General features: G+C 36.4%; 1 protein-coding gene across 2 annotated transcripts in view; it reads left to right on the forward strand.

Moving 5' to 3' along the window:
• LOC118200239 (uncharacterized) overlaps positions 1-24,029 on the forward strand; it is a 94,253-nt gene that overhangs the window by 64,181 nt on the left and 6,043 nt on the right. For both annotated transcript variants that reach the window (XM_035372181.2, XM_085809190.1), the window contains 4 exons: positions 3,280-3,408; positions 4,709-4,837; positions 6,589-6,687; positions 8,779-8,932. In XM_035372181.2, the coding sequence (XP_035228072.2) occupies positions 3,280-3,408; positions 4,709-4,837; positions 6,589-6,687; positions 8,779-8,932 (511 nt within the window). The remainder of the gene's footprint in view (positions 1-3,279; positions 3,409-4,708; positions 4,838-6,588; positions 6,688-8,778; positions 8,933-24,029) is intronic.

The raw sequence follows: 24,029 nt of genomic DNA on the forward strand, positions 1-24,029 counted from the left end.
ATTTAGGTACATATTAGGTTTCGAGGGCCGTAAAAAATCGCCAAACTATTGTTGATGCCAATGCTGCCAAAAATAATTGGGGAAAGAAAGGAAGTATAATAGTAAATAACTACGATTGATGTTTTAATTTAGTTGAAAGGTTAATTTCATATACTTTTTTATTATTATAATTTATATGAAAAAGGCTAAACATGACTGAATGGAAGCAAAACAATAAACTATTTCAGATCATTATTATAATTTATATAAAAATTGCTAAACATAACTGAATGGATGCCTGCATCGCTATTTCGCTACCGACTTATCGCTAAAGCATAATTTAATCTCGTTGGTTGGGCCCACCAGCGGCCGAGCGATAAAGTCGCTGAACACTGGTAGTTCGGTACGAGGTTCGAATCCCGCGAACGGGCTGGCTGCATGGATGTTTTCATGGTTTTCCCCCATGTGTAACGTGTATACGAGCCAGCTTCCCTTAGAAAGTCCTCCACGAAGGTATCCCTCTCCTTAGGCAGATAGCCCTAGTGTGCTTTGCCATAATAAAATACACACACACATCTCGTTGGTTGTTCAAACGTAATTTTCTATAATGAATGATGCCTTTTCTTTGAAAATATTCTCGGTAAAGTGCAGAATCGCTCCCTTACTTGTTCGCCGCTTTTTGCAAGGGTAAAAACAATTGGATTTTTGTCAATTTTCTTTTACTTTTTAAGTGAAAATAGCTCGATGTGTACATAGATAAAGTCAAGGGTGTGCGCAATGCCACTTTTGTGCAATTCTAGGATTTTTTTTAAGTGAAAATAGGTCGATGTGCACATGGATACTGAGTATGTGCAGTTCTTGAAAACGCGTCAAGCAGTGGATGATTCTGCACTTTACCGAAATTCTATTGGCGACTTTTCGTCATGGGCAATTCCCAAATTGTTAAATCCATATATCAAAAAATAATAATAAATAATAAATAAATAAAAAAAGGATTTAAAAATTAAACTAGTATTTCAATGTCGTCTTAAGAAATATAGAACTATATAAACTTACGCAATCTGAAATCAGTGCGTATGCTAGATTTGGCACGCTGTTAAATGGGCGCGTTTGCTACATTTGGCGCTTTTGCGCATACATTTTCGTTGCAATTTTTTTACGGCCCTCAAAACAGAATAGTACCCACATTTATTCAGCAACTTTCTCTATTTTGAAAAAACATCAACGTATTGTTATTACGACAGCAATGATTCTGCGAACTTTCAAAGTGCATTTAGTTTAAAAATAAAATTCCTAATTGAGGTTTCCTGTTTATTTTAGACAGATTCAGCTCAAAGTCCTGTGAAAACAATGCAAACATAATTCTTAATTTTTAAGATGCTACGCAATAGCTTTTTCTTGTATTTATGCTACTTGAAAATTTCCGTAGTTTATTAAGTAGCAAACGCATAAAGTACGACCTTCAGACAGCCCTTTTGGAACTTTTGGAAATACTTTTAAACAGTACTTTAGAATCAAAGAAAGCACATTTTTTAAGTATTGATCCTACATATATACTTTTAGTCGCAAAAGTAAAGTATGATGCACGAGATTAAGGTATAGTGATGCACCAGAGAATTTGCTATATAAAAATGGCAAACTAAAATTTTTATACAACTGTTGTTCTGAAACAAAATAGGAAATTAGGAAAAAATACATTTTAAACATTTAAGTAATGCAGGGTTTGACACTTTTTTCCAAGAAAACAAAATTTAAAAAAAAAAAAAAATACTATCGAAAAGAATTTCTTGATTAGTATAAGTATTTTCCGTTTATCACAAGAAAACTCTTAGAAAAATTAAAGATAATAATAATAATAAAAAAAAAGTGTTTGGAGAAATATGGACTTCTGTGCTCAGCTTTCTTAATTAATAAAAAAAAAACTACTCATTTCTAATGTACATAAGAAATAAACAAAGCTTATAGACTACAACTTATACTTTTTACTGATATAATTTTCATTCAGTTTTATCATTTTTAAATTTTTGGAAGCAAATTAGTTCAAACTGTACACTGAAAATTACGGTCATCAACACAAAGCTGTGGTTTTGATATCGTGATAATACCACAATCTTTTTGCCCCACGTGTTTGGCGTCAGTTACTCGTCTGACTAAATCTGCATTATTGCTAGAGGAGTGCCGTGCAAGTCATAACGAAGATGAAACCCATGTGTGAAAATGTAAAACCCTATGGTTCGGATAAGCTAAGCAATCTATGTCTTAATTCTGCAGGATTGTTTTCAGACCATTATGTTCATTTCACCTATTAAAGTTTCAGTCGAAGACAGGACTTAAGTAATAGTAACAGGCCATGGATATATGTATACGGATATTGTAGAAGTTTGGACTTGAATATGTATGGAGATTATAGAATTTTTTGCCTATGTTGATGCCGATGGAACAGATCGCTCTGAATTCATAATTTGAAATCTCTCACGAGCTTTATTTCCATGAAATAGTAAAATAAAAAAATAAACAAAATTATATCTATACAAAACTTAAGTAATCGGCGAGGTCTGCTTGCATAGATAGTGATCTAAAACATTCGAAAATCTCGTATTAGGCAACGTAACGTGGTAAAGATTTTGCTGATCCCGTTGGTATATTGTTTTTTGCAACACTTAACATGTTACTAATTCAGAAGTCAAACAACAAAAATCAGCGTTATACCTACAAAATTTTCACAGGACTAGTTTCGATGGTTTTACCGAACCATCATCTTCAGCTGCAAAACCGCAAAAATGTTGTTTAACTTAACATGTTGTTTTATTTGATTGCAGCGACGCACACAGTGGTATGCGCAAAGGGAGAGATACCCCGTGGTGGAACTTTTAAGAGAAACTTGCTCGTATGTATATTACACGTTGAAAAAGCTACGAAAGCGCCCATGCAGCGAGTCCGTTCGCAAGGATTCGAGTCCCGAACCGAGCTACTAATGTTTAGCGACATTAACGCTCGGCCGCTGGCGGACTGCACTTTACATTTGCCGTAAATCTCCTATTCCTCAAGCAATTCCTCTTTGCTGAATTTAGCGGTGATAGAACTTTCGGCTTAGTTTTTTTTTTTTTTTTTTTTTTTTTTTTTTTTTTTTTTTACACCTGTTTGGATCTAAATCTTTCACTGAAAAGTGTACGTTTGGATAATTTTTGTAAATCTTAGAAGCCACAAAAATTGCCTTTTTTTTTTCAAAATGAGAAGTTAGTTATAAAATTCTAATATTAGCCCAGATTTGTATTTTCTTTTTTGTTTGTTTGTTTTAAGGATGCCCGAAAGGACGCTGGGGAGTTGATTGTAAAGAAAACTGCATATGTGATCATGGAGCCACTTGTAACCAGACAAATGGTCACTGTCACTGCTTACCAGGGTGGATGGGGGATGACTGCTCAATTCGTAAGTACTGCTTTTTCTTCACCAGTCTGACGAACTGACTTGCTTGCGATAAGAACCGGCTTATGTGTTATGCAAGTCCATGAAACATTTTAAAACAAATGAGCTACGTAACTGATACCAAATTTTACTACACATTAGGGGCAATCTCACTAAGTTTTGCATATTTTAGAAACGCTCAATGTGCCACTTTTGCTATTACGGTAAATATTTAAGTATTATTGGCAGAATTTATTTGGTCGCACTGGAAAGTTGGCAGAGCGTCAGCTGAATGAAAACAGTAATGTTCAAGTTGACAGTTGTTCGGAAATTACTTTGTATAAAGTTTTACCTTTATGGCTTAGAAGAATCATTAGATTAACTTAACAGTTAACCTAATATTCTACAATAGTGCCTTCTCATCCTTCGAAATGGTGCCCAAAATCTTCATGGCAGGTTTCTGGGTTCTGAACTTGTGGTGTTAGGAAGATCCGTTGTACTTCCATGTTTCATTCTACGATTCTGGATTGCAATGAGGAAATATTGTTTCATATGTCATTAGCCACAAATAAACTTTTATCTGTATTTATCATGGAACGCACTTCTACTCGACCCGGTGTTTCTTCATTTCAAAATTCTGGATATTCATTTCGAGCGGACTCATCACATCTCGCGCAGAATTTCTGTATTAACACCTTTTCACATAAGATTTTCTTGCACTGAACCAATACTAATACCAACTTCCGCAGCGCTGTGAGAAATTGTGCCTCGTCTATTCTCTATCATATATTCCTCGAAGTTAGCATGCATTTCTACCGTGGGCATATCCACAATGCAGCCTGGTTTAGAATAAACTTTGAGTGACGTTGTCCGTTGTCTAAACTCAGCAGGCCAGTTTTGAGGTGGAAAGTACTGTATAACTATAGACTGCAGCCTGTGAATATTTGTCAGTGTTCTGCTTTCTTTTATAAAGAGCTAAATCTCCAAACGATGTTTGATGTTTTTAATAATAGGTATCACTGAATGAAAATATTTAAAAACCTTTTAAAAATCAAATAACATCTGCTGCGTGCACTTTGCCCCCACCTTTCATCATTTAGCAAGTATTATATCGTTCTTAGGCCTAGAATTTACTGAGTGCCTCTCGTATTGCGTTTTTATCTCCATTATCTTGCACTTTTTCTGTACATTATTAACCCTAAAATCATAAAATGGTAAATAAGAAATATTTCTATCTGCGATTACGTACTAAAATCGTATCTATTATTTGATACATATATACGAGAATTTTATCTACACTGAATTGTTTTAAATTTTTGAGCAGCATGCATGAACGGAACATACGGGTTTTACTGTCAACAGACATGCAATTGCTACAACGGAGCAACCTGCCAACCAAACAATGGACTTTGTTTCTGTCAGCCAGGATGGATCGGAACGACATGTGCAGAAGGTAATTGCTTTTGATTTTCATCGTAGTCATTCTACCAAGTAATCTTCAACATTTGGCTCTGTTTGTGTAAATGATTACCAACCCCTATGCATTTTTTTGCTAAGTTATCACTTCAAACAACTAGCTATTAAGATTAGAAACTGTATATAAGTACGCAAGTATTAAATTCAAATCTAGTGTTTAGTTTCGAAAATCGTAATTGACGAAACTCTGAAAGCCCGTACGGAAAGTTGAAAAAAAAAAAAAAATAATAATAATAAATACGAGTAAAATTGAGATAAATAAAAAAATCTATAACTAAATTATGACAAATAGTTAAAATTAAATTACCGGAACTCATCTTATCCAGACCTCCGTCTGAATTTTAGTTCTGTTCAAACCGTTTAAAACAGAACTTCACGTTATTTGGTTTAATCGAACAATTTTTAACCAAAGGTTCCAAAAAAAAGTTTTTTGGGCTTATCTAAAATATATTATACACAATTTCTACAAAATTTATTGCTTTTAAAAAACAGATTAAATTTGTTTCAACCACACAACTTTGCAACAATTAAACAATTGCTGCTAAAAGTCTGTAGTATGCAACAAATACGGTTATCTGTGATTGAAATAGATTTCAAACAGGCTTGTCAACACACTTATAAAAATGGATTTAAAATATCTGGAGGCCCACCAGCGGCCGAGCGGTAAACTCGCTGAACACTGGTAGTTCGGTCCGAGGTTCGAATCCCGCGAACGGGCTGGCTGCATGGGCGTTTTCGTGGTTTTCCCCATGTGTAACGTGTATACGAGCCAGTTTTCCTTAGAAAGTCCTCCACGAAGGCATCCCTCCCCTTAGGCAGATAGCCCGCGACAATAAATTTCAAAGAATACCATGTACACAGCATCCTGTTTAAACTTAAAAAAACATCTACGAATTGCACAATTTTAGGCAAGGAACGAATCTACGATCTACGCACACCTCGCTTTAATAAAATAACATAACAATAAATTTCAAATAATACCATGTACACAGCGTTTTGTTTCAAAAACAACAATAACGACAGAAATTCATACTAAAGAACCAATGAACATAACATTCTACAAAATAAGAACAAGAATAAAATAAAATGCACTTACCATGAATTAATGCTTTTTCCAACAGCAGAATACCAATTTCATACCGCCTTTAACATGCCGCTACGTAATCACTATCGTATTTACATGACAGCCAGACACACTCCAGAAAATTCATACTATGGTTCACAAATAAATAAAATCACAAATCCCTACTTCTATCATGCACAGCCATTAAAAATAATCTCCCAGACCCTCTTTCCACACCTCCAAATACCCACTACCACTCAACGATGGCCACAATGATATTTCCTTTTGCCGAACTTCAATTCAACAACTACCATTTTATCTTTCCTTCCCATCTTCTCAGACACAGACGCAAATCAACGAGCTCCAAAGAAAGATTTTTCAACGTCAACAGGGTTGCCATAGAACACGCAATCGAGCCAAAACCAGCTCAAAACACATATCGCCACATTTGGTGAAATTAGGGCGTATATCGGAGTTGTACCAAAACTTTATATGGTTTGACATCCTGTCATTTAGATATGAAATTTGAAATCCGCCTTTATTAAATGGTTTTCAACTATTCTTTTTAGTGATAGAAAATAATTTAAGGTTTAGCATTCTGTTCTGATTAATTTTCTGACAAACTTTACTGGCAATTTATTCGTAACTGGAATATGATATTACAGCTTGTCCAGTAGGATTTTATGGTCAGGACTGCATGAGAGTCTGTGACTGTGCCTCCGGTACTTCTTGCGATCCCGTAACTGGATGTAATGTTGATATAAGTAAGTCTTTTATTGAGTGCATTAAGTAATATCTTAAAAATTCTTTAGTATTTTTTTTATTCATACGAATGCATTTTCAATAAAAAAAAAAGGGGACCTAGTTTATATACTAGACCAGAAAGAGAATGTTTGTTATGAATGCGCATATAAAGCGTAATTAGCTAAAATTATTCTATTCTACATATTAGTTCTTAAAATTATATTACAAACACTATGCTTATTCAAGCTAACTTGGGTACTAAAGTATCTCATATTAAATAAAGATGCTGGAATACGTTTTAAAGCTATGCTTCAAGAATGATTTATATGAATTCCACGTACAACATGTAAAGATAAGTCTTTATACTAGCTAGGTATTAAAATTTAAGAAACATAAACTCTTATGTATTTTACATGTACAATGTAGGCAGCTTTTATACATGTATCCAAGTTATTATACTAAGGCATAAAGCAAATAAATTTCTGGTAAATCTAGTCACTAGCTGAAAAGTTATAATTTTCAAATGTGGTTATAATTATCAATGATTTATAATTATAAAATGAGGTTTTCTTTCAAAGTCTGATGACCCGTGTGTAGAAGAGTTAACAGTACAAAAATAAACACAATAAAAATAATTTTTTTAAATTTTCGTGCATTTTATTCTGAATAATACAATACGAGAAGCAAAGAACATTCCCAATATTAATTTTGCATTATCCTTTTTGAAATGAGGTTTCAATGGAAGTAATGGAGCTCTTGTTCTTAGTTTATTTGGGAATAAAATATTTTTTTCTTAATTTTTTCTTCTTATTCTAAATACTATAAAATATTTTTTTCTTAATTTTTTCTTCTTATTCTAAATACTATAAAATATTTTTTCTTGCAATCATTTCCAAGAAATTCTTTAATGCTATTTAATACTTGAGCAAGAAAAGCGCCTCATACTTGTAAGAAATTAATAACAGCGTCATGCCTCAGGGGAAAAAATGTTAAAACTAATTTTTATATTGAATGAGATACGTAGTAGAAAGCATGCAGACGGAGAACACAGAGTGTAAATGAAGAACACTCTGTGTCGGCTTTACTTCCTCTTTGTCGAAAACTATGATGTATGAATGAAGAAATGATAACAGCATGATGTATACATACATACGACCATGGAAACTAAAATCATCAAGACAGTTTCCGCTAGTGCAGAGAAACAAGTGATAACATTGACCATGATGACTTTGCAACCGCTACGGTTCGGCGCTTTGTTATATAGTGGATTATCCGCTCGTATTGCAACTCCGCACTCCGACTGACTCCCTGTTGCCGTCTGTGTCTTCTGTCACCACAAACACAGCAATTCTTACTTGATAACATATTCGAATTTTATATGGATTGTCCTGTTTTGAAGGATTATCGCTATTTTTGTGATTTTTCCCCTTAAATTTTGGAAACCAGTGTATTAATGTCAGAGTATACCACCATTGAAAAAACTGCTTCTGATTCGAGTATTGCTGGGAGTGACTAAAAAGCCGTAACAAATGCTGAACTTTGAATTCTGATTGAGTCTACTATTCTACGACAGTAACAAATGGCTTCCATTATGGGCAGTTAGCTTTGCTATTAATTTTGATAGTCACACAACTCCTAAGGCCCTTATCACAGGCGGATCATGAAAGGATGGACAATCAACTATTTGTACCGAAACATGTTTAATAAGGATAACTCATGCAAATTCGGGGGGGGTTAATTTATAGTTCTTTTCCAATTAATTTGAAAATCTGTCCAATTCAAGGACTCTCGGAATGGTCGGTTGTCTAAGCATCTCAGTGTAAAAATGCCGTCTCTGTGTAAAAAGGTAAAGAGGAGGGATAATAAATTCCAATATAATAAGAGAAAACAATCTCCAGTGGTCTGTTGTGGAATGCGCATCGTATTCATTGCTTAAAGTTAAAAGGTATCTGTAAGCCATATTTAAGTAGTCGTATGTTTAAAATGTAACGGTATTATGTTTTAGTATATATTCCTTTGTTTACTGTTAAGTACTGCCATGAAATTATCTCCTGAGAAATTTGTTGTAAAATAAATTTACAAGACATTAGTTCACCTTTTTCTGCCTCCAGGTTCTACTGAGCTCAGCACACAGGAAGCTTTTATAAGTCCTTCGTTTATAACAGCCGTCTGCTGTGGAATACTTTTGGTTTCCGGGCTAATTGCTTGTACTGCCGCACATTACAAAAAGAAAATGGAACAGCTTAGTGTTGATTTGCCGACCTTGTAAGTAACATGTTAAATATGTTTCAAGGATCTTTGTGTATATTTTAATGGAAAAATACCAGAAAAGCATATTCAGATATGATTTACTTTGGAAAACTGTATATTTAGTGAAATTTTAGATATAAGTTATAGTTCCTAAAAGGGCTTTACCGCTAAATACTCCACTACTGCTAGAGTCCTCCAACAGACGTCGATTTCATCATCAGATTCAAAATCTAAGGAACGGATTGGCCACATACAACATTTATAATGTAAATGCCAGCTAGTTTTCGCTAAAACATCGTCTACTAAGGAATCCCTCTCTTTTTGCAAATAGCTTTTGTGTACTATTTCGTATTCAAATAGCTAAATGGAACCCGTCAATTCCATAACAAATAATCACATAAAAATGTTTCTAGTTTGTAGATTTGTGCTTTTAAGTTAAAGAAGGTTGACAATATTCTCAGTGTAAGTTTTTCATAACACAATATTTTTTATGGCTTTACCAAGAGGACCTATATGAATTTTTAAAACTAAAAGTTGTCTTGTGACCAAAGTTTTTGAAATCTGAATACCTACTTTAATTTCTTTTTTTTCATAAATTGGAATCATGCATGTACTGCTAATCATTCAAGAGATATTTCATAAAACAAACGTTTTGAAAAAAAATCCATAAAAATAAATAAATGTCAGTTATAGAGAAAATAGTGAGAAATTTAGATAATCCACAAAGACATGAAGAAAATGAAATTTAAAGCCAATGAAATCCCACAATTTCCCAATAAAATGTTAAAAAACCATTAACTCAATGTTTTTAAACCAGAAGAAATCCCGAAAACAACAGAAATATATTAAATAGGAAAAGGAATGCAATTAAAATCTGACTCAACGTTATCAAGATCAGTTAGATCAGATTCAATTGATTCTTTCTTCCCAGAAAAACAACTGTGCTTCTATTCATCCAAAATTAGAACCATTTTGTATTACTTCATTACAACAGTTCATCCCAAAATTCCGAATGCCTCCTCGACACAGTAGCCCTCGTTTCATGTGAAACAAAAATATATAAAAACAAATTTAAATGAAATAAATTTAATGCTCAATAAAACAAAGACAATATATACACAGTTTACTAATATTAAAATTCAAATAAAACGTAAAATTTTGCAAAATATATTAAAAATTAACAGATAACAAAAGTTTTGAACTTACTGTACTGAAAAATAAAAGGACAAAGGATGGTAATCCAAAAGGGAAAAGTAGACGTTAATGTTTGCCTGTTTGGCGCTGTTGGCGATACAAATTGGAGATGGAAAGTTTGAAATCTCCCAAAAGGTGAATCTATAGTAAAGAGTTATTTTTTATTTTTAAATTTGAAAATCATTAAAGTAATGCTAGTAGGCAAGAAAAAACAACTAATGTTAGAAAAAAATAAAATTTTTGCGCCATGGGCTTATCATAACAACTTAGAATAGAGTAGGCCCTCTTAATAAAAGTACAGTCAAGAAAAACTGCAATACTATATATTTAAAAATTACGCTATAAATTCTTAAACATCCTTCTTCATCCTCGTCTTATTTGAGCTTAGAGATGAAAAAGATTTCATTATTTTGAAAAATTTATAGGGGTGTAGACCACTCCAGCTTTTTAACTAGACTGCTAATGAAGTTAATTGGAATTTCATTTTCTTGTCTGATAAGAAAAAAAAAAATGTCCTGCTGTTGTGCCTCCTTGGACTCCTCTAGGCGTCGGGGCGATTAACCGAGTAAGAATGCCTCGAACAGTGCCAGGTCTGGGTGCCTCTTCATCCTAGTTTAGTGCTGTTGTTGTTCAACTTTTGGGCATATTTTTTTAATTCTTCGGTTCTAAATTTCTTGCTATTTTATTTATAATATAAATATATTGTTGCGTGCGTACGGGTTCGTTATGAATTGAATGCACAAGTCCGATGAAAAAAAAAAATGAACAAAATTTATTATTATTACAACAATAAAACAAAATGCTTAAATTTCCTCAGACGTTCGTTCAGTAGTACAATATCTCACAGTAGTTATCTTTTAACTATTCAAACGTTCAACCGAACTTAATTCAAAACAGGTAGAAAAAGCTAATCCACGAATCTGCTACAGCCAACAAGAGCAATTTTCTAAACAAACTCTTAAAACAACAAGCTAACAGAATTGAGAGGTTTTAATCATTTTTATAAGTTTTTTAAATCACGCGCAAGATTGTTCGAACAATTTCTCGAAATCAAAAAGAGATATTTACTTATTAAATGTTAAATGCGCATGCTCTTGCACTTTAATTTTCCGGCTTAGCTTTCTTTTAATATTCTTCCTCCGTTTCTTTGAGCCTGGACCTTTTCCGGGTTGGATCCGCTTGGCCGGTGATTGATCCGTCTGTTTCCTTTTTTGTGTTGGGGTACTTCAGTTGGGCTTTTGAGCTGGCGGAATTCTTTCCTCCTTCCAGGATCCTGTAATAAATCCTGTAAAACTTGAAAATCATTACGGCTGTAATAAAGGTTTATTTGGTCAATATTTGCAACCAGTTGTTGGCCATTTTCGGCCTTTAAATAAAAAGTGGCCTCACATATTCTCTCAACTATGTACGGGCCTTCAAACCTGGGTTCAAATTTTGCCACCCTATTTTCGGGTGCGGATGATAATGAATGTTTCAACTTGAGTACTTTCTGTTCCACTTTATATTCCATTTCCCTTCTAATTCTATCATAATAAATTTTCTGCTTCTGCCTTGCTACATCAGAGTTCTTAATTGCTTCATCACTAATTTTCTGTATGTCGTTTAACTTGAATTCTTCTTACCTTTTCTGTACAAAGAACAGCTTATCCAAAGGCGTCAGAATTTTTCTTCCTAAAAATAACTGCGCGAGGGTCTTCTGTGTAGTATCGTGCTTTGCTGTTTTCAAGGCAAAAACCTAACTCATTGACACAGCTGTCCCAGCGGTCATAGTAATTCTTAACGTATCCCCCTGATAATTTTTACAATATTCTTATTTACGCGTTCCGCAATATTCGATTGCGGTCTATATGGTACCATTTTTAGATGGGGTATGCCAAGCCCTGTGCACAAATTTTTAAATATACTGCTAACTAACTGTTTTCCATTATCTGATATTACTTGTAGTGGGGCCTCGTATTTTAAAATATACTTATTTAAAAAACGAATCTGCGACTATTTTAGCTGAAGCTCGTTTAAGAGGGACTATTTCTACCCATTTTGAAAAATTGTCTACAATTGTTAACAAATATCTATTTTTATTTATTTTTGTTCTAGGGTAAGGTCCGAGCAAATCTATGGCAATTTAGTTTCAATGAATTTAGTTTTCACACAACGTTGATTCATCTGGGGATTTTGGAATAGGTTGCCTTTACTAGTTTTTTTATAATAGCATTTTATTATTTTCATGCTTTTTTGACCAATTAGACAATATATATATACCGTATTTGACGGCATATAAGACGCACTTTTTTTCCTAAATTTGGTCTAAAAAAAGTTACCTGCGTCTTATACGTGAAGGACACAGGTTAACTTTCAATACTGAATGCTATTTTTAACCTGGATAAAGGTCTAGACACACATAACTTTTTCTACATCTACATGTGTGTGGCCTTCTAAATAAGAGTGCGTCTAATATGCCGTCAAATACGGTATATATATGAAACTGACAAGGTATGACCTTCAAATGGTTTTTAATTTGTACCTTTCTGTTAGATAGTTTACCACTCTTGATATTATACACACACACACACACTTGAAAATAAGAACCTTTCAGATACGTTACAGTAAAATAATGTAAACCAGAAGACAGGTAGTTGTTCCGCTGTCATCTCACAGCTTTTATCACCTAAGCTGTAGTAAAGTATATTACATAAAACAGATATGTAGATTATTATAATACGTCAAGCATAAAATCGTATTTTACGCATGCTAACTACATATTCATAATCTAACTTCTTCGTTTCCAGATTATGCACTGCAATTTTTTCAAAGCATTTTTGAAACATGTGGAAAATTAGAGTAGCGAGAAGATACATACGACATACCGCTTACTTTGCTAATAAATTCTTGCTATTAATTAATTTCATATTTAAAAAAATTTTGACTACTACAACGGTCGCTTAATATGCAGGACAGAAAATCATATTTTACACTTTGTAAATATATAATCATATTTCAATATTTTACATTCAGATTACACATTACAAATTCCATATTGCATAGTTTAAACATTTGTGAACAAGCTAAAGTAATAGAGCATCTAGAATGCTGCATAAGACATTTTCGCTTGCTTTGCCCTATTAATTAATTTCATATTGAAGAAACAAATTTTACGTTTTCCAGAAATTGCTTAATATGTTAGAACCAAAGTCAATTGATAATCATACGGTATAAGATTAACCTCCTCCGACTAGCTGTTCTGTCCTTTAGGCGGCTGTCCCGAAACCGGCCGTAGTTCCAAACATTACTTTCTTCCGCCACCCCATCAAATGTCTGAATTCAAAGATAGCGTCCCTAGTGAGGCCATCCAAGAAAGAAACAATTAAGGAAAAGCTGCGGATCGTACACCATATGATTACTATAACATTTCAAACATTTTAAATATATATTCGCAGTTCACAAATTTTGATTCAAATTACACATTATAAATTATGCAAGGGCAGTTTGGAAACTAATCTTCGTTGTGGCGTGGCGTTAGTAGTAGTGGGTGAAGCGGAACCAATGTTACATCAAGCAATCTGTGGATAAAGCTTCTTGCTATCTTATTGGGAGTGTCGTACTGCTGCGCGTGTGCTGGTTATAACGCTATAAATTGTGCGCGGCTATTAAAATTTCTGCCAAATGCGAGGTAAGAAGAGTGAAACGATTTCTTTAGACAAAAAAACTGTCAGCCGCTGACATTTATCGTGAATTATGTGACGTACATTATGAGTCATTATCGTGTTATGAGTCATGTCGTATATTATGGTCAAACATTATGAGTGAAAGTGTAATGCGTCAGCGGGTGAGATTTTTCAAAGAAGGTAGAACAAACCTTCATGATGAATCAAGAAGAAAGAGACCGTCTGCAGTGAACGATGATCTCGTCAAAAACATTGTTAACAAAATCCGTCAGATCCGTCGATTTCCAATCTTCGATCATTCACAAACATTTCAGAACATTTCTCGATCTATTTTGTACGAAATAGTCTTCGGAAAATTAGGCTACCAGAAGTTCTGTTCTCGATGGGTACCGACAGTTCCCACGAAGACCCACAAAACTAATCGTATAGAAGTTGCCTTAGTCTTTTTACCTGGTTCGCATGGAAGAGGAGGAGCTTTTGAGTAGAACGGCGACTGGCGACGAGACTTGAGTAGCGCATGTGAATGCTGCCAGAAAACAACAGTCAATGGCATGGGGGCATACCGGCTCTCCAACCCGGCTGAGGAAAGGCGGTCGAACTTTATCAGAGAGGAAGGTTATGTCTGGGATGTTACTGGAATGTTGCTTGTCGAATTCATGGAACGTGATGTGGCAGTCAATTCTGAAACGTACTGTAACACTTTGAGAAAGCTGAAAAAGCCATCCTGAACAAAAGTCGCAGCCTGCTGACATCTGGTGCTCTGTTCTCGCAAACTAAAACGCTCACGCTCACAGTGCTCAACCAACACAAGATCTTTTGCGCCATTTCAAAAATAAGGATGTGTTTCAACATCCTCCCTTTATCCCGGGCTTGGCTTCTTCTGATTACGTTCTATTCCCTGCACCGAAGAAGTGGTACTTGGGATACAGCACTTCGCTGATGATGAGGAACTTCAAACCCCTGTAACAAGTTGGTTTAAGTCGCAGGGGCTGAGTTTTATGCAGAAGGGATAGGTAAGTTGGTAAAAGGCTGTGACAAGCGTTTGAATGTATATGGTGACTTTGTGAAGAATGAAGGAAAACTGTACCTTTCAGATGTAAAATAAAAAATTTGTTAATTTTGAGGGTTTTTTGTTTACAACAAAACGGAGGTTAGTTTCCGAATATTCCCCGTATTATGCAATTTTTTAATATTTGTGAGCAAAGTGAAAAATACAGCAGCGAGAAAAATACATGACATTCCGCTTACTCTGAGCTATTAATTTCTCGCTGCTTATTAATTTCATTTTAAAGAAATATATTTTGCATGTTATAAAGGTTATTTAATATGTCAGACTCACAAAATTACATGTTGCACTTTGCAAGCACATATTCATATTTATATACTATTAATTTCTTTTTTCTGATTAATTCCATATGAAAGAAACGTACAGGATGTCTCAGCAAATCGGTTACAGACTTTTAGAAGATCTTGAATACACCTAGACAATGGAAAATTATATAGCAGTTCATTATCGGAAATGCTTTCCTGGTGCGGTAGTGACGACACAAATCACAAGAAAGGGAGAATTCAAACAGGGTGAGAAAACATGTTTATTATGTTTAGTACAACAGAAACGAATAAATACGAACACAAACAACGATCGCCATCAAAGAAGGTGTTCGAAATTACGATCACGGATCGTGATGCATGCATCTTTCATGCGCCGGAGATGCAAGGCCTGCAACACCGTCCGGAGTCGTAATTTCAAACACCTTCTTTGATGACGATCGTTGTTTGTTTTTGTTCTTATTTGTTGGTTTCTGCTGTACTAAACATAATAAAGCATGTTTTATCACACTGTTCGTGTCCTTTCGTTTTTGTAATTGTGTCGTTCGAAGCGTTTTTGACAACGCATTGCTGTCATTTCCCCTCATCTAGGTGTACTCTATATCTCCTGAAAATTTGAAACTGAATTTGTTGAAACACCCCTGTATATTGCATACTACAAATGTTACATAATATATTATATTTGCAGTCCTCGTAGTACAGAACTATATGTGAAACATAGTATGTGACAAACACAAATTTTGCTAAAATAGATTCATTAAATTAAATTAATAACAGGGCCGAAGATTTTGCAAAATGTTAAGATTCTGGATGTGTGTCGTCGTTTAAAACGCTATTTGCAAATTTTTTCTAACATATTACCTAATATCTACTAAATTCCACAGATTTCTAAGCTAAATCAAGATTTTAGTCAAGTAGAAGCTATTGTATTGGGTATTAGGAGTAGGAAAATTAAAGAAGTGAAGTTAGGAAAGACTGTGCGAATGGTATAAATTTGAAAGGGACTTTCTAAATTACTAAAGTTAATGCTAAGATAATGGAAGGGAACGTGTAGTTTGGAATTTAGCTTCTTGTGTTCTAAAATTTGTAAGAACGAAACCTGAAGGAACTCCTGTGCAGATTTCTTGAAGTTGAATCATTAAATTCAAATAAGCAGTGATCTACTGTTCCAGAGTGTCCAAGAATGCAGACTGAAATATTGTCCAATCCCGAAGAGACCGGATAAAAATAGTTCAGTGTTCTGTTGCGAGGTGAGCCGTGCTACTAGAGTTACTGAGAATTACAAAAGTAAATTTGGAATAAAGAATGTGTTCTTCTACCTACTAATGTTTGATTCCAGTAAATATCTCGTTGCTTTAGGAGCTCATTTTCTAAATTTCTTTTTGGGTATGGTATCAGGATTTTAGGTAGTAAATATCAAGGTATGGTTTGGTTTCTGTTCAAAATTTTGCTAATAAATTTGCTTTTTCATTATCTTGAATACGTGCGACGATCCGTTCTAGACTGGATGTATAACTTTGATGGAAAGGAAAATAGCTATTTGCGGATTCCTGAAACCAGAAGAGCTTGAGAGTTACCGGATATTACTCTTAGACCTGATTCACTGTCCATTAGGATAGCTGTATGTTTTATTGGCTGGTAGGGATATTTAAGCTTCCTTTGTCGCTAACAATTCTGCTCGAAAAACTGTATTTTCAGAACTCTGTTGCTTTTTCCACCCAAATTCGAGAACTGCATTCTCACACACACTATATACACTTCCGGTTCAACTATCTATTTGAGAGACATCTTTATGCGTATAAATATGTGAATCCTCATTTGGAGAGGCTTGAATAAAACGTTGGAAGTCTTTTTTTGAAGGTTGTATTGCCAAACGTTTCTTCAAGAGTTTGTAGTCTGCGCTAACATAAAGTTTGTCCTATATGTCGATATTCTTTCTCATTTCTATTAATAGGGTTATTGTCGCCTCATTTTGTAAGGTCAGAGCTAGAGCGACGAATATCTGTAGTACACTAGCTTGGCTTCTTCTGTAAGCTCTGGTGATTTGCAGAAGAAAAAGGTTTCTCTATAGAATCAAATTGATGTCTTGCATTAGGATTTAAACGAAGACGTCAGACCGATGCACAGTGGACTATTATCTTTTTATGGCAGAGTTTGAGGCAGACGGAGTTTGACAGAATCTTCAGAGTTTGAGAAGTTTAGATGGGACTTCCTATGCAGCGGCATATGTTCTTCATAGATAATTGGTAAATCACATGGCATATTTCTAGATATCGATTGAGCAAAATCTTTCCGAGGGTAAGCCCTCAGGGGGCTCACTTTGTGAGTACGGGTGTGGCAATCCCGAGGTACCCTAGCCCTTCAGGGGATCATCTTCTTGATGAGACGGGTGTCACGATCCTGGAGCCCCAGTGATCTATCCTCTTTTCCGTCTCCTCTCCTCTTGGCTAAAATTTTTCCCCTTCCCTTCTCCCTTGTGGTTTCTCTCTACGGAGTTTGGGGCTCGTCACGAGAAACTGGAACAACCCTTGCGTCCAATTTTCAAATGGCGAGAAAACTGCCCACGTGTTTGCCGTGCGTGGAGACCCGTGTCGCTGGAAAGGAGGGTCCTGGTAGTTGAGGGGCGAGGTACTGTCCCCAACACACTGCTTTGGCCTCTGCTTCAGCTAAACGGGAGGCACCTTAGTCGTCCTCACGGGTGTCAATCGGCTGGTCACTAGTCCTTGTGTCAGTGGCTTGGGGTCAGGCTCTCGGGAGTTCCTGCTTTCGGGAAAGCCGACTGTGGGGCTTCAGTTTGCGTATAGGTCCGGCTAGCCCTAACACAGGAATCTGTGTTCCCTTGTTGGGCTCCGTGGTGGGCGGGGCCGTCGGACCCGAATCTTTTCTTATTTCAATATGGCTAATTCCCAAATTTTTCTGATCAAAGACTTCGAAGTCACTCCAGTCTCTCAACCTAGTTCTGAAACGACTACTACTAAACCAGTCACTCAACCTAGCTCTGAACCACCTACTAATAAACCAATCATTCAACCTAGTTCTGAAAAGTCTACTACTAAACCAGTCACTCAACCTAGTTCTGAAAATTCTGCAAAAAAATTACGGACAGATGCAAATAAAAAAAATCATAACAATAGTCCCCGTTTCCTAGTCATCTCTAGTCCTTCTGGCGAAATGCATAAGATGTCTCCTTTCGTGATTAACAAATACATCCAGTCTTGTATTGGTGAGCCGAGAAATATAAAGCGTCTCCGCTCCGGAGACTTGCTTATTGATACAAACTCAGCCACCCAGTCTGCTTCTTTACTTCAGATAACTAAACTTGGGCAAGCGAATGTCAATGTAACACCACATAAGTCACTGAACTATTGTCGGGGTGTAATCTCAGAATTCGACCTTCTGTATGTTTCTGAAGAAGAGATCGCTTCTGAGTTATCCGAACAAAATGTCTGCGGTGTAAGGCGGATCAAGATGCGTAAAGAAGGTAAGTTGATAGACACGAAACACGTGATCCTTACCTTCAACACGCCTGATCTGCCTAAGAATATTAAGGCCGGATATCTAAATATTCCTGTAAGACCTTATATTCCAAACCCTATGCGATGTTTCCAATGCCAGCGTTTCGGCCATTCTAAGACGTCTTGTCGTGGCAGCCTCATATGCGCCCGATGCTCACAGATTGGCCACGATTCCGAAAATTGTACCGCTGCGCCTTCGTGTATAAATTGCAAGGGTCAGCACCCAGCATTTTCACGCCTGTGCCCAAAATGGAAATCCGAAAAAGTACAGACTCTTAAAGTTACCAGGAACATCTCGTATGCTGAAGCCAGAAAACTAGTTCAAAGCACACAGCTCCAATCAAACAAAACTTATGCCAGTGCAGTTAAAACAACACGTAGCATTGTCACCCAAACATCAATAGGCACGCAGACTAAACCAAATAAAACCCAACCGACTACATCCACCAACAAAACAGAAAAGTCAACTCATTTAATACAAAATAAACAGTCATTCAAAGTAAACCCAAAACTGCCACTAAAAAGTATCAAATAAAAATAGAAGTTCCAGCAATAGCTCTTTTGACGAAATGATTTCTGAATCTGCGGATTCAGACACTATGGAAGTAGAGGAGGGTCTAGAATTTCCCAGGCATCTACTTCCACGAAAAACCAAACAAGAGCACAGAAAGAACAAAAACCAGACATAATGGCCACCCTCGTCTCATGGAACTGTCGCGGTTTCCACCGAAATTTGCTCGACATCAAAGCCATAATTAATGCTTATCATCCTGTATGCTTCGCAGTACAGGAAACAAATCTAAAACCAGAACAACAGGCAAAACTTCGGAGGTTTTCCTTCGTCAGGAAAGATAACCTTGCATGTGAGCGTGCCAGTGGAGGTGTAGGTCTCCTCACCTCACTGGATTATCCCTCAAATGTGCTTTCTTTGACGACATCCCTCCAAGTTGTCGCTACTCAAACAAATTTTGATATTGTTGTTACAGTCGTTTCTCTGTATTTGCCTCCAAATGAGCATATTGATCAGCAAGATTTAAATGGTCTTTTAGAGCAGCTGCCTGAGCCTTTCATCATAATAGGAGATTTTAACGGCCATAGTCCGCTCTGGGGTAGTAAAGATACAAATTGCCGAGGAAGACAAATTGAGCAGATGATCGAAGATCATAGCCTTTGTCTCCTGAATAATGGGCAGGATACTTACTTCCATGAGCCTTCAAGGACATTCCACGCTCTCGACCTTGCCATCTGTTCACCGTCTCTGTTGCCATTTTGCACTTTTAGTGTCTGAAATGACCTGTACAACAGCGATCATTATCCCATTTTTGTATCTCTTGCACGAAGAGGAGCAAACCCCATGTCGAGACTCCCTCGGTTTATACTGGACAGGGCAGACTCGGAACTCTTCTCTTCCTCCGCAGAGCTCACAGAGGAAATGGTAGAAGATGTGCATATCGATGACGCTGTGGAAGCTGTTACTAATACTATTATTCAGGCAGCTATGCTTTCGATTCCTAGAACATCAGGAAAAATACTGAATTATTCGAAACCGTGGTGGAATCGCGATTGTCATGAAGCACTGAAAAAACAGAAAAAAGCATGGGGTATTTTTCGTAGATATCCTACTCTGAGAAACCTCATTGCCTTTAAAAGAGCCAAAGCAAATGCACGAAAAGTAAGAAGGCAGAGCCAGAGGGATTCCTGGATTTCATATGTGTCGTCAATAACATCCTCCACGCCTAGTAAGCGGGTTTGGGAAAGAGTTCGAAAAGCATGCGGCATATATAAAGACCACTCACTTTCCTTTTTGGAAAAAGATGGCCGAGTGATTAGCTCCATAGAAGAAATTGCGAATACTATCGGTGAGACATTTGCTGCCGTTTCTTTCAGCAGAAACTATTCACCAGCATTTCTCTCTATCAAGCAGCACTCTGAAATAAATCCCATTGCATTCAACTCTTCCAAATCTGAGCCTTACAATAGAGCATTTACTATGGTGGAATTAAAGAGAGCTTTATTGCAGACACATAGGTCTTCTCCGGGTCTTGATGGCGTGAATTACGAAATGCTAAAGCATCTATCCTATAAGTCACTGAATGCCCTTCTCACTCTTTACAATAGGGTGTGGAAGGAGCGTACCTTTCCCAGTGCATGGAGGAGAGCTGTTGTCATTCCTATTGCTAAGCCAGGGAAAGATCCAAGGAATCCCTCCAACTATCGGCCAATTGCCCTTACCAGCTGTGTTTGCAAACTGTTTGAAAAGATGGTAAACAGCCGCCTAGTCTACTTCTTGGAAAAGAATATTATATCGCCTTATCAAAGTGGTTTTCGAAAGGGGAGAACAACCGTGGATAACATGCTCCTCCTAGAGACTTCCATTCGGAAAGCATTTGTAAGAAGAAGCCACCTTGTCTCGATATTCTTCGACATTGAAAAAGCTTATAAGGCATGGAGATACGGTATACTCCGGGATCTTCACGAGAGTGGCTTGCGCGGCAACCTACCAATTTTCATTCAGAATTTCTTAAACAGTAGAACTTTTCAAGTAAGGATTGGCTCTGTTTTTTCGGATGTTTTCCTACAGGAAGAGGGTGTGCCTCAAGGCTGTGTGCTTAGTGTAACGCTGTTCAGTTTAAAAATAAATTCTGTATTAAAAGAACTTCCTCCTACCACCTTGGGATCAGTATATGTAGATGATTTACAGATTAGCTGTCGAGGAGCAGACATGAGATACATAGAGAGGCAATTGCAGATGGCTCTGAATAAGATCCAAGAATGGTCAGACAAACAGGGATTTACTTTTTCGAAACAGAAAACTGTGTGCGTGCACTTTTGTAGGAAGCGAGGTCTCCATCCTGAACCTGAGTTATATCTAAATGGTACAATTATCCCAGTTGCGCCCGAAGTGAAATTTTTAGGAGTAACGTTCGACCAGAAATTGACTTTCCTTTCTCATGTTTTAAACCTGAGAAAGAAGTGTCTCAAAACACTAAATATTTTAAAAGTGTTGGCGAACACCTCCTGGGGTGCAGAGCGTTGCTCCATGCTTCGCATTTACAGAGCGCTTATCCGCTCTAGACTGGACTATGGCTCAGTGGTTTATGGATCTGCTCGCTCATCTGTTTTGTTAAAACTGGATCCTGTTCACCATCAAGGTTTGCGGATTTGTTCAGGAGCTTTCAGGACTTCTCCTGTACAGAGCCTATATGTTGACTCTAGCGAACCATCACTTTATCTGAGGCGTGAGCAATTGTCCCTTTTGCAATATTTTAATATTCTATCCCAACCTGAACATCCCAATAAGCTGTGCTTACTTGATGATGTGTGTAACACTTTATTTGAAACACGTCCATCCTGTGTTCCTACCTTTCCTTTAAGAGTTCGCCCTATCATTGAGGAACTTTCCCTCTCTGATATGCGCCCCCAAGCAGTACAGAATTTTGAATTCCCACCTTGGGAAAATGCACGGATTCAGCTTCTTGATGTTTTCAAGCATCACGTCAAGGCAAGCACCAATGATATCATTTATAGACAACTCTTCGCTGAGCACAGGCACAAATATAGCAGTTATCTTCCAGTTTATACAGATGGATCCAAGTCAACAGATCATGTCGGGATGGCATTTGTAATTGAAGACCACATGGAGGGCAGACGCTTGCACCATGCCTCCTCTGTCTTAACATCTGAATTAACTGCAATATATTATTGTCTTTTGTACATCTCTAGGCTCTGCCACAAAAAGTTTATAGTTTATACAGACTCCTATAGTGCACTGAAATCTTTAGAAGCTTTTTCTAACACTCAAAACCCAGTCATAGTGGATGTTCTCAAGATACATATAAACCTAACGAGTCGTGGATATGAAATTCTGTACTGCTGGGTTCCCGGTCATGTGGGAATTAAAGGGAATGAGCTGGCAGATATCACAGCCAAATCTGATGTTGAACTGTCCAATCGCCTCATCCCTTTTGGAGACATCTGTTGTGTTGTGAAAAAGAAGCTACGAAAAAAATGGCAGCAATTTTGGGATGTTCAGCGTCAAAACAAGTTAAGACATGTAAAGCCTAGAATTGAGCATTAGGATTTTGCTGGAAATCGTAAAGAAGTTCTTTTGACACGCCTCAGAATTGGTCACACAAGAGTGACACATGGCTACCTTTTAAAAGCAGAGAATGAGCCTGTTTGTTCAAATTGTAATGTTTGTCTATCTGTCCGTCATATTTTAATTGAGTGTCCATATTTTAATAATGTTCGTCAGAAGTATTTTAATAGCTGTGACTTACCTCTCGACCGTTTAATCGGAAGGGAGGTGAATTGTAATTTATTTTATTATTTAAAAGAGACAGGCTTTTAACACCTAATGTAATTTGTTTTGAAAATTGTGTCTTGAATTTTAAATGTGTGGTTTTAACTTGGTTTTATATGACTTCATCCTCTGGATTTGACACATTTGTCTACTTGTTTTTATTTATTGTATTTTAATTTTCAATTGTACTCACCCCCATCTCGCGTTTGGCGCACTATAATCAACTTTGGTTTTGCGCCATAATCTCTCACTCACTCACTCACTTTCCGAGGGTAAACAAGTCAGGCACTTGCCTAAAATAGAGAATTAAAAGATGTCATCAATTAATGTAATGTAAAAAGCATTTACTAAGCAATTTTAAGCTTCATTTGCTAAAATCTATCCCCGGGGCTAAAATGTGACTGATTATTTACGGAACTACATAGTGTGCTCTCCTAGTACTTCTTATTTTCTAAATTAAGTATTTTTAGTAGAGATGGGACGAATCCTAAATTTTCTCAAATCTGAAACCGCGAAGTTTCTTGAATCTCTCGAATCTTAAATCTCTGTAACCCTTCCAATAAGAATAATAGTAAGAAGTTTACAATGTTTAAAAGTTTTTAATGAAAGTATTTCATATCTGCGTTTAATGAAAAACAAATTTCATAATATGCTATATTAAAAATATACCTTTATTTATTCAGAAGATATAAATTTAGCAAATGAAACGTACAAACTTTTGAATCTTGGGTTTCATATTTTAACATAAGAAAAAAAAGATATTTGAGCGATACTTTAATTTTAGCGTCATTTAATTATAGCAAAGCATTCGAGGGCTATCTGCCTAAGAGAAGGGATGCCTTCGTGGACGAATTTCTAAGTGAAACTGTCTCGTATACATGTTACACAGGGGCAAAACCACGAAAGCGCCCATGCGACCAGCCCGTTCGCCGGGATTCGTATCTATCCCTAAAGATGTTAGACTGCAATTTATATTTCAAAATTCAACAGCCATGACTTTGTAATTCAATCAGTAGGTAACTGGAGGCATATGCGGCAAACAGCTTTTGCATATCCTGGTATGATTTCTTAAAAATATCCAGATAGCAATAAAGATGTTACTAGAAACA

This window comes from Stegodyphus dumicola, chromosome X2 (genome assembly GCF_044657685.1).
Source record: "Stegodyphus dumicola isolate Sdum_Otavi_A_Nest chromosome X2, ASM4465768v1".
Classification (NCBI taxonomy): Eukaryota; Metazoa; Arthropoda; class Arachnida; order Araneae; family Eresidae; genus Stegodyphus; species Stegodyphus dumicola.